The following is a 14,690-nucleotide window of genomic DNA, read 5'->3' as shown; positions in this document are numbered from 1 at the left end:
AAGGCAGGTGAGTGACAGGTGAGGTAATATAACTTCAGTTAATTCTATAAAGGCAGGTGAGGTAATCTAACTTCAGTTAATTCTATAAAGGCAGGTGAGTGACAGGTGAGGTAATATAACTTCAGTTAATTCTATAAAGGCAGGTGAGGTAATATAACTTCAGTTAATTCTATAAAGGCAGGTGAGTGACAGGTGAGGTAATCTAACTTCAGTTAATTCTATAAAGGCAGGTGAGGTAATATAACTTCAGTTAATTCTATAAAGGCAGGTGAGGTAATATAACTTCAGTTAATTCTATAAAGGCAGGTGAGGTAATATAACTTCAGTTAATTCTATAAAGGCAGGTGAGGTAATCTAACTTCAGTTAATTCTATAAAGGCAGGTGAGTGACAGGTGAGGTAATATAACTTCAGTTAATTCTATAAAGGCAGGTGAGTGACAGGTGAGGTAATCTAACTTCAGTTAATTCTATAAAGGCAGGTGAGGTAATCTAACTTCAGTTAATTCTATAAAGGCAGGTGAGTGACAGGTGAGGTAATATAACTTCAGTTAATTCTATAAAGGCAGGTGAGTGACAGGCGTGGTAATCTAACTTCAGTTAATTCTATAAAGGCAGGTGAGTGACAGGTGAGGTAATATAACTTCAGTTAATTCTATAAAGGCAGGTGAGGTAATATACCTTCAGTTAATTCTATAAAGGCAGATGAGGTAATCTAACTTCAGTTAATTCTATAAAGGCAGGTGAGGTAATCTAACTTCAGTTAATTCTATAAAGGCAGGTGAGTGACAGGCACGGTAATCTAACTTCAGTTAATTCTATAAAGGCAGGTGAGGTAATATAACTTCAGTTAATTCTATAAAGGCAGGTGAGGTAATCTAACTTCAGTTAATTCTATAAAGGCAGGTGAGTGACAGGTGAGGTAATCTAACTTCAGTTAATTCTATAAAGGCAGGTGAGGTAATATAACTTCAGTTAATTCTATAAAGGCAGGTGAGTGACAGGTGAGGTAATCTAACTTCAGTTAATTCTATAAAGGCAGGTGAGGTAATCTAACTTCAGTTAATTCTATAAAGGCAGGTGAGTGACAGGTGAGGTAATCTAACTTCAGTTAATTCTATAAAGGCAGGTGAGGTAATATAACTTCAGTTAATTCTATAAAGTCAGGTGAGTGACAGGCGTGGTAATCTAACTGTAACCTGTAGAATAAACCCTACAGTACAGCACATACAGTAACATGTAGGAGCCATGTCTTAGGAACAGTGGGTCTTTGTAAACTATATTAAAGCAGCACCCCACCACTGTTTTGGTAAAAAGCTGAGGGAGAACTACATGTTTAACCATGTTTTGAGGCTATACACTGTTTACAATTGCATTGTTTACAAATACTGGAGTAAAACAAGTTTTTTGATTGGGTTCTGATAGAGTATGACAGTTAAACTAAACTCATAGGTCATTTCTAAGTAATATTCTTCAAGAATCAATGGGTAGATAGAATTCATTTCAAAGCCCAAAGATGGATGTAGGAAACGCAGCCTGCCCCCTTAAAGACAAAGTACAGTCATTATGTGAATGCAGGTAGTGGTTATGAAACCCATTGGACAAGCCATACTACATATCCTATATTGGCATGAGGGGGTGTGGTATATGGCCAATATTCCACGGCTAAGGGCTGTTCTGAAGCGCAACGCAACACAGAGTGCCTGGACACAGCCCTTAGCCGTGGTATATTGGCATGGGGGGGTGTGGTATATGACCAATATACCACGGCTAAGGGCTGTTCTGAAGCGCAACGCAACACAGAGTGCCTGGACACAGCCCTTAGCCGTGGTATATTGGCATGGGGGGGTGTGGTATATGACCAATATACCACGGCTAAGGGCTGTTCTGAAGCGCAACGCAACACAGAATGCCTGGACACAGCCCTTAGCCGTGGTATATTGGCATGGGGGGGTGTGGTATATGACCAATATACCACGGCTAAGGGCTGTTCTGAAGCGCAACGCAACACAGAGTGCCTGGACACAGCCCTTAGCCGTGGTATATTGGCATGGGGGGGTGTGGTATATGACCAATATACCACGGCTAAGGGCTGTTCTGAAGCGCAACGCAACACAGAGTGCCTGGATACAGCCCTTAGCCGTGGTATATTGGCATGGTGGGGTGTGGTATATGACCAATATACCACGGCTAAGGGCTGTTCTGAAGCGCAACGCAACACAGAGTGCCTGGACACAGCCCTTAGCCGTGGTATATTGGCATGGGGGGGTGTGGTATATGACCAATATACCACGGCTAAGGGCTGTTCTGAAGCGCAACGCAACACAGAGTGCCTGGACACAGCCCTTAGCCGTGGTATATTGGCATGGGGGGGTGTGGTATATGACCAATATACCACGGCTAAGGGCTGTTCTGAAGCGCAACGCAACACAGAGTGCCTGGACACAGCCCTTAGCCGTGGTATATTGGCCATGTACCACACACTTGCTGAAGTATGATGATGGCTTTCAAAGTGAACATGAAAGGCATTTCTCTTCCTCACAGGCAATTTGCAATCAAGTCCTTTGTTCTATTGTCTGAATGTTTACAAGATGGATAAACGTTTGGGAAGAGAATAGATCGTCTTGTGTTTATGTCATTTCATGGTCTGTTATTCAGGCAGTCTGAAATTCACAGTAAGTGACCATGAAGAAAACCACAGCCAGGAGCAATCATAACAACATTGTTATAAAGGAGTTATTGTCAACTCATAAGATTAGTTGTAAGGCATTTGGTAATGGTTGATTAATGGTTTGACTCACCATTTATATACATTTTTATCAATGTATTTATATACAGTAGTAGTTTATATACAGTAGCAGTCAAAATACTACCTCATGAAGCTGGTTGAGAGAATGCCAAGAGTGTGCAGAGCTGTCATCAAGGCAAAGGGAGGCTACTTTAAAGAATCTCAAGTATAAACAAATCAAAATATAATTTAACACTTTTTTGGTTACTACATATGTGTTATTTTATAGTTCTGATGTCTTCACTATTATTCTCCAATGTAGAAAATAGTAAAAATAAAGAAAAAACCCTGGAATGAGTAGGTGTGTCCAAACTTTAGACTGGTCCTCTATGTTACTGTGTTTAGTTAGCCAAGACTCAACTTGAAGTTCAGTCTGCCTTCAAGTCAAAACTGTCCTTTTCCAATATGTTTTCACCGCAGTGACGGAGGAGGGATTTGGCTTGAAAAACGTACGTCAATCCGTGAATAGAAGGTGTTGCTTGTACTCCTAATTATCCCATTATCCAAGCCACAAAACTGAGAAGATTTCAATGCTTGTTTTTCATTAAACTGCATTTTTCGTCAGCATGCTAGGCTAGGTAATGCTAAAGCAACTCATTGGATTCACAACGTTAGATTAGGGGCTGCAAAATAGCTTATTAATAATTAGTAAATGGTTTATAAGGATTTAAATGAATCATCAACTGAGGTATTAGTAAGTAAATGTTCTCACATTTATAAATGTACTCATTAACAATGAATAAATATACCATTGATGACATACTGTATATAAATACATTTATAAATATGTAAATATATGCTGAGTCAAACCATTAATCAACCAATTAACAAATACATGATCAATAATCTTATGTTGACAATAACTTAGGTTGACAAATAAGTACATTAATTGTAGATGATTAATCATTTACTAGTTAACATACTATGATGAAACAATTTATGAATGATCTCATAAATCGTTAATAAATTATTTAAAATAACGTTTATAAATGCGTAAATGACTATTTAGAGATTTCTTAATGACATTTACAAATGTAGGAATAATGATGAATAAGTGGTAAGTAATCTCTTTACAAACTGTTTATATATTGTTTATTAAGGGACCTTAACATAAAGTGTTACCAAACTGTCAATAGCATGCATGCAGGGTTGGGTGGGTTACATTCTAAATGTATCTGTTACAGTTATTAGTTGTCTGTCCAACATTGTAATCAGTAATGTAACTTTGGATTGCCCAAACTCAGTAATGTAATCGGATTATTTTCCCTTCAAGAGGCATTAGAAGAAGACAAAATGGATCCATCAAATGTGTGTCATCATAGTAGTCTCTGATTGGTGGTCATAATTTGGTGTGTCATCATAGTGCTCTCTGATTGGTGGTCATCATTTGGTGTGTCATCATAGTGCTCTCTGATTGGTGGTCATCATTTGGTGTGTCATCATAGTGCTCTCTGATTGGTGGTCATCATTTGGTGTGTCATCATAGTGCTCTCTGATTGGCGGTCATCATTTGGTGTGTCATAGTGCTCTCTGATTGGTGGTCATCATTTGGTGTGTCATCATAGTGCTCTCTGATTGGTGGTCAGACTTGCACAGGTGGAACAAACTTTAACTTGCGTATTTTTACAATTGAATGTCATTGAGGAATGAGGTGTCATTGAGGTGTCATAATGTATTTTTTCCTGCAAACATCCTTTTTGAATTTAAAAGTAATGGAAGACGTAACCATCTAGTATTTCAACAGCATCTGTAATCTGATTACAATATTCATCTAGTATTTCAACAGCATCTGTAATCTGATTACAATATTCATCTAGTATTTCAACAGCATCTGTAATCTGATTACAATATTCATCTGGTATTTCAACAGCATCTGTAATCTGATTACAATATTCATCTAGTATTTCAACAGCATCTGTAATCTGATTACAATATTCATCTAGTATTTCAACAGCATCTGTAATCTGATTACAATATTCATCTAGTATTTCAACAGCATCTGTAATCTGATTACAATATTATTGCCGGTAACGTAACTGATGGTTATCAGATTACATGTAATCAGATACTCCCCAACCCTGCCTGCATGTGTCATACCATTTTGTTTGAAGCTAGAAGGGAGAGAGCACAAGCACATGTCAGTCATTGGAGTTATTCTTTTGACAGTGTGCTTTCCCAGAAACCCCTGAATTATTTCACTTCCCTGTGGAACTTTTTATTTCACCTTTATTTAACCAGGAAAAGCCATTTGAGACACAGAGTCTCACGGGAGGCCTGGTCGAGAAGGCAGCAGCAATCAACACAACAGTAGAGTAGTGTTCAACAGGAAACATTTACACTCCTCCTGAGCAGAGTAGTGTTCAACATGAAACACAGTCAGCACAACCACATGACCCCACCTACAGGAAACACAGTCAGCACAACCACATGACCCCACCTACAGGAAACACAGTCAGCACAACCACATGACCCCACCTACAGGAAACACAGTCAGCACAACCACATGACCCCACCTACAGGAAACATTTACACTCGTCCTGAACAGAGTTTTGCACCAGAATTTTAAAATAATGTTCGTATTAGTAGATAGATACATTTAGACGTGTTCAGTGAATTATTCAAATCATGTACAGACGTGTTTTATTGTTGCATTACACAAAACAGAGAACATACAGATATCTATGTAAAGACATGTCAGAGCTCAAACACATCAATAAATATATGGACCAGATCGTGATAAGAATATACATTATACTCACAAAGCAACCATTCGTTGTTCACCGATGCCCATATCCTTCCTCACAATAGTTTTTCTGGTGGCCAGTCATCCCAGATAATCAGTGATTGATTAGGACAGGAGCTCACCGGAACTGAGTCCCGCCACCTCAAATGTTCTACTGCTCCAGTTCCTGCACCTCTGATAGAATATTAGCTTGAAAGAATATACATTACATTTGCTTACTGCAGATAGCTAAAATGGTCTGCTTGACATTCCAATATTGATGTTGAATCAACGAGGATATTTAAAAATATTTCCATGTGTCTAAACCATGGGTCTTCAATGACATCAAAGAAATGCTACATACAGTACAAGGTGAAGCAGTGGAGCATATTGCCCACATGGTCCATCAATAGCTCTGGTCCATGGTGTTATGTGTGGCTTGCTGATGCTGAGCCTTCTGTGAAGCTGAAAGTAGCGCCCTGGGCCAGAGCTAGTCCAACATAGTGTCTCCTAGCTGTAGTAAAGATAGATCCAGGGGTTGGTACAGCTGTTTAGACTGGCAAGCAGCATGATGATGACAAACAGTGGACCTGAGAGAGAGAGAGAGAGAGAGAGAGAGAGAGAGAGAGAGAGAGGGGGGGGGGAGATATGGCATGATAAAAATAGCACTACAGGAATCCACAGAAAGAATGGGAAAGGTCATGCAAATCAATGGAACTGGAGGCCAATCAGTGTGATTAAACTAGATACTTGTGGCTTCTGGATACATGTGGCTTCTAGATACCTGTGGCTTCTGGATACCTGTGGCTTCTGGATACCTGTGGCTTCTGGATACATGTGGCTTCTAGATACCTGTGGCTTCTAGATACCTGTGGCTTCTAGATACCCGTGGCTTCTAGATACCCGTGGCTTCTAGATACCCGTGGCTTCTAGATACCCGTGGCTTCTAGATACCCGTGGCTTCTAGATACCTGTGGCTTCTAGATACCTGTGGCTTCTAGATACCCGTGGCTTCTAGATACCCGTGGCTTCTAGATACCCGTGGCTTCTAGATACCCGTGGCTTCTAGATACCCGTGGCTTCTAGATACCCGTGGCTTCTAGATACCCGTGGCTTCTAGATACCTGTGCTCCTAACAATGTAGTAAAATGACAAGCAGGTACACAAATACAATCGAATTTACCATTTGTGGGCGCTGTACTGGGACTCCATGCAGACCACAACTGGACCACAAAGAAGGGGCTCCAGCATATCGAGTAGACCATAATGATGACGAATGTCATTTTGACCGTCTTCAACATCGCGCTCGAGACCCCTTTGGTGCCCGTGCGCCTGTCGCTCGTGGAAGCCTGGAGCGCCTTTCTCTTCATGTTAAAGTATATCCCCGTGCATATTTTAATCTGGCAGTACAGCAAGATGATAACCGGGAGAACAAACACTGATAAAGTAATCCAGCTGATGTATATTTTAGAACCCCAAGGTTCGATAAATGTCGCCCAACAATCATACAGGTTGTCCTCTAGTTCTTGGAGAGAGAAGATGAAGAGTTGCGGAGTGCTGAAAGCCAGAGAGACCAGCCACGCTGCGCCTATGGCGACGTACCTCTTAAAAGAACCCTTCAAGAACGACACCATGGGTTTGCAGACCGCATGGTACCGATCTATGGTCATGGCCACTATCATGTATGTGGAGGCGAACATCCCAACCACCTGAAGATATTTCACCGACCTACAGACGAAATCTGAGCCCCGGAACCGGTGCGTAATCTCCATACAGAGCTGCGGTAGGACTTGGAAGAAAGCGACCACTAGGTCCGCAAAACACAGGTGCAGAAGGAACAGTTGGGTCCTTGTATTCATCTTGCGCTTCCTCCAAAGTGCATGCAGAAGGCACAAATTCCCACATGTGGCTAAGACAAAAATCAATCCCAAAACCCCAGCTTTTATAAGCGCAAAGTCGTGTTCACCTGTCTCATCAGTTCCTCCCGCGTCCTCCCGCTCCGAACTGCCATTGCCACTATAATTGAGTTGTAAACTCATTGTCCCTTACAATATTTTTTGGTTACCATTTTTTTTCCATTGTTAATTATGTTCAGAAAATTAGGTCCAATACTTTCCTATTGGCAATTCGGCCACTATCTCTCGCCCGATGATGCGCAGTAGTTCTGCGCAGCAGCAACAAGTGCTGGTAGCTGGTAGTAGCGTCGTATTTGCCTGACGACTCACCCTGAATTTGCTGCTCCATTGATAGCTACATACCTTCAAGAAACATCAGTTTGGCCGCCCGGCGCTATGTGGTTGGGTAACCCTGCAAGCATCGTCTGTCTATGACATGTTGTACGGGCGGCCGAGAAAAGATGGGCAGCAACGACAGGTGCACCAGAGCTGGAGGCCTGTTTAAATATGGCTCTGGATGCACGGATGAAATCAGAATGTGCTGTATAGGTAGGTGCGCAGTGCGCATTCCCAGAGTGTAATGAACATCTAGGCTTCAATATGAACACCTCCCCTGGCTTCACACGTGAGTGCACATTCATTTCCTTCAATGTCCCTCATTTCCATTTTCTGTCAATATTAATTGTAGACATAGACCAGTACTTTGTGACCATCAGCCACATGGGCCTAATGAAAAGCCTTTCTTCCACAGAATACAAAAGGAACAGATTACATCCACCCCTAAACTAGACTCTTTCCAATTGAATCCATGTTGAATATGATTGATAAAAGTCAGGTATAAGGACTTGTATCCTTTACAATGTAATGTAAAAGAACATTGGTGTTTCCCCCTCAGCATCCATGTATCAACATGACCCATGTGGATTTAGAAGCATCAAGTCAACATCTGTATTGACTGGTCACTTCATATTCCTGGAGGAAATGAATTCATAGAGATGCAGACTGTGGTAAATGTCATATTGTGACATGATGTGTTTCTACCGTTACTCTGGGCTCTGTGAGAGCACTTCTCTCAGTCCTGTTTCACCCAGGTCCTTTGTGACAGTCGTGAAGAAAAGGTGATCAGCAGGAAGGCACATATCTGACAGGATGTATTGAAGCTGAGATCTGTGTCTAGCAGCTTGCAGATCCTTCGCTTCTGAGTGTTACAGTGTGCTGAGTGATGTTATTCATTATCCACAACCTCTCCACACCATGACTGTGTCGCAAATGGCACCCCATTCCCTACATAGTGCACTACTTTAGACCCTATGGGCCCTGGTCAAACGTAGTGAACTATATAGGGAATAGGGTGCCATTTGGAACGCAGGCCACATCATGCTAGAATAAAAGGCTGTTCTCCTTCAGTGTGAGGACACCCCAACACTGTTTATGGTTCTGTTAAGTACCACATAATAGTATTTTCCTACTATACATCTATTATGCAGTCCATGCCACCCATCCATGCCACCCGTCATGCCACCCATCCATGCCACCCATCCATGCCACCTGCCATGCCACCCGTCATGCCTCCCATCCATGCCACCCACCCATGCCACCTGCCATGCCACCTGCCATGCCACCCGTCATGCCTCCCATCCATGCCACCCACCCATGCCACCTGCCATGCCACCCATCCATGCCACCCGTCATGCCACCCATCCATGCCACCTGTCATGCCACCCGTCCATGCCACCCGTCATGCCACCCATCCATGCCACCCATCATGCCACCAGTAATGCCTCCTGTCATGCCACCCGTCCATGCCACCCATCCATGCCACCCGTCATGCCACCCGTCATGCCACCAGTAATGCCTCCTTTCATGCCACCCATCTATGCCACCCGTCATGCCACCCGTCCATGCCACCTGTATATGCCACCCATCTATGCCACCCGTCCATCAGTCAATCAAATGTATTTACTTATAAAGCCATTTTTACATCAGCTGATATCTCAAAGTGCTGTACAGAAACCCAGCCTAAAACCCCAAACAGCAAGCAATGCAGGTGTAGAAGCACAGTGTCTGGGAAAAACTCCCTAGAAAGGCCAAAACCCAGGAAGAAACCTAGAGGAAAAACAGGCTCTGAGGGGTGGCCAGTCCTCTTCTGGCTGTGCCGGGTGGAGATTATAACAGTACATGGCCAAGATGTTCAAAAGTTCAGATGACCAGCAGGGTCAAATAATAATAGTCACAATGCTACTTAATATAATGTTTACATACCCTACATTATTCATCTCATATGTATATGTATATACTGTACTCTATATCATCTACTGCATCTTTATGTAATACATGTATCACTAGCCACTTTAAACTCTGCCACTTTGTTTACATACCCTACATTACTCATCTCATATGTATATACTGTACTCGATACCATCTACTGCATCTTGTCTATGCCGTTCTGTACCATCACTCATTCATATATCTTTATGTACATATTCTTTATCCCTTTACACTTGTGTGTATAAGGTAGTAGATTTGGAATTGTTAGGTTAGATTACTCATTGGTTATTACTGCATTGTCGGAACTAGAGGCACAAGCATTTCTCTACACTCGCATTAACATCTGCTTACCATGTGTATGTGACAAATACATGTTATTTTATTTTATTTGACAATGGTTGTGAGAGGGTGCAACAGGTCAGCACCTCAGGAGTAAATGTCAGTTGGCTTTTCATAGCCAATCATTTATGCCACCTGTCATGCCACCCATCATGCCACCCGTCATGCCACCCATCATGCCACCCGTCATGCTCAGTGACAGGGAGCAGTATGATCAGGGCAACATACACACAGACGTAATGTGCATATATTAGTGATGCTCTAAAGCTCGCTGTCGTAAAGCAAGTCAGAAATAGACCCTTTTAGATGATTCATCCAGTGTTTATCACGTTTCCACTGCTGCATCTTCTGTCTTCACACATCAACTTTTACACAGCATGTCCTCTGTGCCTAATATATATATATATATATATATATATATATATATATATATATATATATATATATATATATATATATATATCGTTGTTGGTCCCCAATGGCTCTTAGCTACACTGAAATACACTCTGAAATGAATCTGGAGTGGTACAGTAAAGCTGTATCTAGCTACAGTATACAGTAGATCTGAGCTACACTGAAATACACTCTGAAATGAATCTGGAGTGGTGCTGTAAAGCTGTATCTAGCTACAGTATACAGTAGATCTGAGCTACACTGAAATGATTCTGGAGTGGGGCAGTAAAGCTGTATCTAGCTACAGTATACAGTAGATCTGAGCTACACTGGCCACTTTGAAATGATTCTGAAGTGGCGCTGTAACACCACATAGCAATAACTGCAATTCTGTCTTCTATGATCCCCTGGGATTCCCAATATCCCCACTCAGTGTGATTCATCTTTAGGTGGCGGAGCATCGCTCACTGTGTACAATAGACTTTAGAATGAATCTGGAGACATGCAATAAAGCCATATGAGTGTAATTGACTTCTATATGACCTCATGGGATTCTCTATATCCTCAGCCTCTGTGTGAATCATCTATCGGTTCCAAACATCTCACCATCTCTCTGTGTCTTGTTTACCCCTATCATCAACCTTACCTATACGGATCCCGGGAGCACGGTGCAAGACCTGGTTGCTATGGGGACTTGTCGTGGTTAAGAGGGAAGGGGAACTTGAATTGGATTGCGCCACTAATATATGGAATTATCTGCTGCCCTTCATAGAAAGGAACAAAATTTCAACATTTACTGTTGAGTCACTTCAGAGCACTGTGACAGGAATCTGGATACAGTGTATAATCAGAGAATACTTTTCTTCTATAGATGACAGAACAATGATGACATATGACATAATAATGACATATGACATAATAATGGGTTTGCTTCTGCTGTATGTTTTTGATTACCTCTATTGAAACTGTTATTACTGTTTGAATGGAACAAAGTGGGAGGGGTTTTGCTATAAAACATCCATGCATCCATATATACACAAACACAAACATTTAATTGTGTTTAATTTTGGCAGCTAGGATCAACAGGAATATCCAGCAGCACTGTGCCTCTGTGGGTTGTTTCTGTGTTCCTCCAGCAGCACTGTGCCTCTGTGGGTTGTTTCTGTGTTCCTCCAGCAGCACTGTGCATCTGTGGGCTGTTTTTGTGTTCCTCCAGCAGCACTGTGCCTCTGTGGGCTGTTTCTGTGTTCCTCCAGCAGCACTGTGCCTCTGTGGGTTGTTTCTGTGTTCCTCCAGCAGCACTGTGCCTTTGTGGGTTGTTTCTGTGTTCCTCCAGCAGCACTGTGCCTCTGTGGGTTGTTTCTGTGCTCCTCCAGCAGCACTGTTCCTCTGTGGGCTGTTTCTGTATTCCTCCAGCAGCACTGTGCCTCTGTGGGCTGTTTTTGTGTTCCTCCAGCAGCACTGTGCCTCTGTGGGTTGTTTCTGTGCTCCTCCAGCAGCACTGTGCCTCTGTGGGTTGTTTCTGTGTTCCTCCAGCAGCACTGTTCCTCTGTGGGCTGTTTCTGTGTTCCTCCAGCAGCACTGTGCCTCTGTGGGCTGTTTCTGTGTTCCTCCAGCAGCACTGTGCCTCTGTGGGTTGTTTCTGTGCTCCTCCAGCAGCACTGTGCCTCTGTGGGTTGTTTCTGTGCTCCTCCAGCAGCACTGTGCCTCTGTGGGCTGTTTCTGTGTTCCTCCATGTTATTACACTCTGTACCAGAGAGTCATTTATTCAACTGGTCTATGCCCACTACTGGTGATGTAGCTACTGTTTGTGTCATGTAATAAGGGTGGAAATCCAATAAACACATTGAGAACTCTATGGACCTTTAGAGCAGGCACAGGAACAGGAACAGGAACAGGCACAGGAACAGGAACAGGCACAGGAACAGACACAGGCACAGGAACAGGCACAGGAACAGGCACAGGCACAGGAACAGGAACATTCACAGGAACAGACACAGGAACAGGCACAGAAACAGACACAGGAACAGGCACAGGAACAGGCACAGAAACAGGCACAGGAAAAGGCACAGGAACAGGAACAGGCACAGAAACAGGCACAGAAACAGGCACAGGAAAAGGCACAGGAACAGGAACAGACACAGGAACAGGCACAGGAACAGACACAGGCACAGACACCGGAACAGGCACAGTAACAGACACAGGCACAGGAACAGGCACAGTAACAGGCACAGTAACAGACACAGGAACAGGCAAAGTAACAGACACAGACATGGGAACAGACACAGGAACATGCACAGACACAGGAACAGGCACAGACACAGGAACAGACACAGACACAGGAACAGACACATGAACAGGAACAGGCACAGGAACAGGCACAGTAACAGGCAAAGTAACAGACACAGGCACAGGAACAGACGCAGACACGGGAACAGACACAGGAACAGGCACATGCACAGACACAGGAACATGCACAGGAACAGGTTCCATTTGGGACCCATCCAGACAGTGGTTTTACATTGAGGTTTGTGAGAATTCGTGGGCACCCCATTATGAGACCTGAATGGACCTTGTCCAATTACCTTTGTTGAAGTCAATGTTCCTCCCAACCATGTTGTATCAAGATAAGAGACAGGCAAAAACCACTGAGCTCATTTGACATTTGCACACCTTGCTGACATTTCACACTGCATGTTGTTGAACGAGACTCTGCATGGAACAATCCATAGTAGAGATAGATACATCCTCAATGGGAAGATCAGTGAATAATCTCTAAATCACCCATATTTAATTTGCATCACATGTTGATATTGTATTTTATCAATTGAACAATCCTCCTCTTGTGATTGGGTTAACAACATAAATAATAATGTTATAGATAAACCATTAGCTACTTTCGGTAGTGGGCTGTATGTGGTTATGTCGCTCTCCATGATGCTGGACTGTTGGAGATTACAATCGGATGCACACTCCATCTAGATTTGATCAAATCATTAGTTCACACTCTAATTGGTGAAATAAACATTTGTGCCAAACATAAGTAATACAAATGAGTCATGCGGAATGATTTTTCTCCTATTTAAATTCAATTAAATACTGTAGCTGTTCCACAATGAAACGTAATGATTCACACAGGGAGGATTATCTCACATAAAATGCTGCCCTCTAGTGTTACAGAGCAGTCAATGCATGCCCTCTCGTGGTTGGTGGTTATCGGTTGACGTGACTATGAAACAGCCAATCGAGAAGCAGAGCACCGTAACGTGATCTATTGTATATTTACACATTTCCTGTTTTCCTTAGCGAGCAGATCTGTCAATAAAACGCTGACTATTCAGGTAATTTCCTTGGATGAAATGTTACATTTGTCTAGGTTTTTATCATAATCTACAAAACACCTTTTGAAATGGGCTGTCGTAAACTCAATGATGATTAGCGAGCTGATGCTGCTTTGCCAGTTAGCTAACCCAGCGTAAAATAAATTAACGTTAGGTACTGGCTGCTGTGTTGTATCGCTAGTTAGCAAAAAAACGACCGAGTTGTTGATAGCACATAGCTTCGCTGATATGCAGCTATGTTTTTTTCCAACTCTTCACAGTGAAGGCAGTGGTCCCTTTATTGATACAAGCCCATGTAATGACTCGTGTGTTCCCCGTTGGCCTGGAAATGTACTCGCTAGGTAACGTTAGGTGTCTCATAAGAGATGAATATTCGCCACAGAAACGTTAGCTGTCCATTCCAATGTTTACATTGCTAAAAGTCGACAGTATTCTGGAGCAACGTTTTGCTCTCGATGACGTCTTTCAACCACTTCTCCCTGAACCTCGTTTTCCCTGGCCTGTGTGTCAGCCTGTTCGACTCCACTAGAAAGTACACCTCCACGGGCAAAGTCTGAGGTTTGATCTTGGAAATCACAATGACAAAGTAGACACTGGCAGTCGCCTTGGGGATCGGGGTGCGTCGGGTGGGGATGCTCCATTGTGCCCGGTAGTGGTACTGTTTGTGAAACTCATGATCCGTCTCCTCGAGGAATACTAGGCTAAAAAGCCAGCTGGTGTGCACCTCCCATGTGTGGATGTACTCCTCGATTCGCACTTTCCCCAGTTCAATTGTAAAGTCCTTGCAAGTGATCCATTCGATGTTTCTAAACTCGTATTCGGTGGAGTCTTCCACCTCTTGCTGGTGGCCGAGGGCACCGCGTGCGTTCTCCAGTACATTTTTCACGATTTCAGATGCTCTCAAGCTTAGGTTTGATGAAGGCCTCTCGTCCATCGTGTTTCTCTT

At 42.9% G+C, this 14,690-nt stretch overlaps 2 protein-coding genes across 2 annotated transcripts; both read right to left on the bottom strand.

The window, feature by feature from the left end:
* Positions 1 to 6,018: 6,018 nt before the first annotated feature.
* On the bottom strand, positions 6,019 to 7,547 carry LOC139392715 (arg8-vasotocin receptor-like). The gene is made up of 2 exons (XM_071140915.1): positions 6,692 to 7,547; positions 6,019 to 6,098 (listed from the first exon to the last, which is right to left on the bottom strand). Exons 1-2 carry the CDS (start codon positions 7,545 to 7,547, stop codon positions 6,019 to 6,021), a joined length of 936 nt encoding a protein of 311 aa, XP_070997016.1.
* A 6,612-nt stretch (positions 7,548 to 14,159) lies between these two features.
* LOC139392970 (A-kinase anchor protein 14-like) lies at positions 14,160 to 14,678 on the bottom strand. Its single transcript, XM_071141278.1, has one exon. The coding sequence runs from the start codon at positions 14,676 to 14,678 to the stop codon at positions 14,160 to 14,162; it is 519 nt and encodes a 172-aa protein (XP_070997379.1).
* Between the last annotated feature and the right edge of the window lie 12 nt (positions 14,679 to 14,690).

This window comes from Oncorhynchus clarkii, chromosome 33 (assembly GCF_045791955.1).
Source record: "Oncorhynchus clarkii lewisi isolate Uvic-CL-2024 chromosome 33, UVic_Ocla_1.0, whole genome shotgun sequence".
NCBI lineage: Eukaryota > Metazoa > Chordata > Actinopteri > Salmoniformes > Salmonidae > Oncorhynchus > Oncorhynchus clarkii.
Note: the sequence above shows the minus strand (reverse complement) of the source record. Positions and strands in the feature narration are given on the sequence as shown.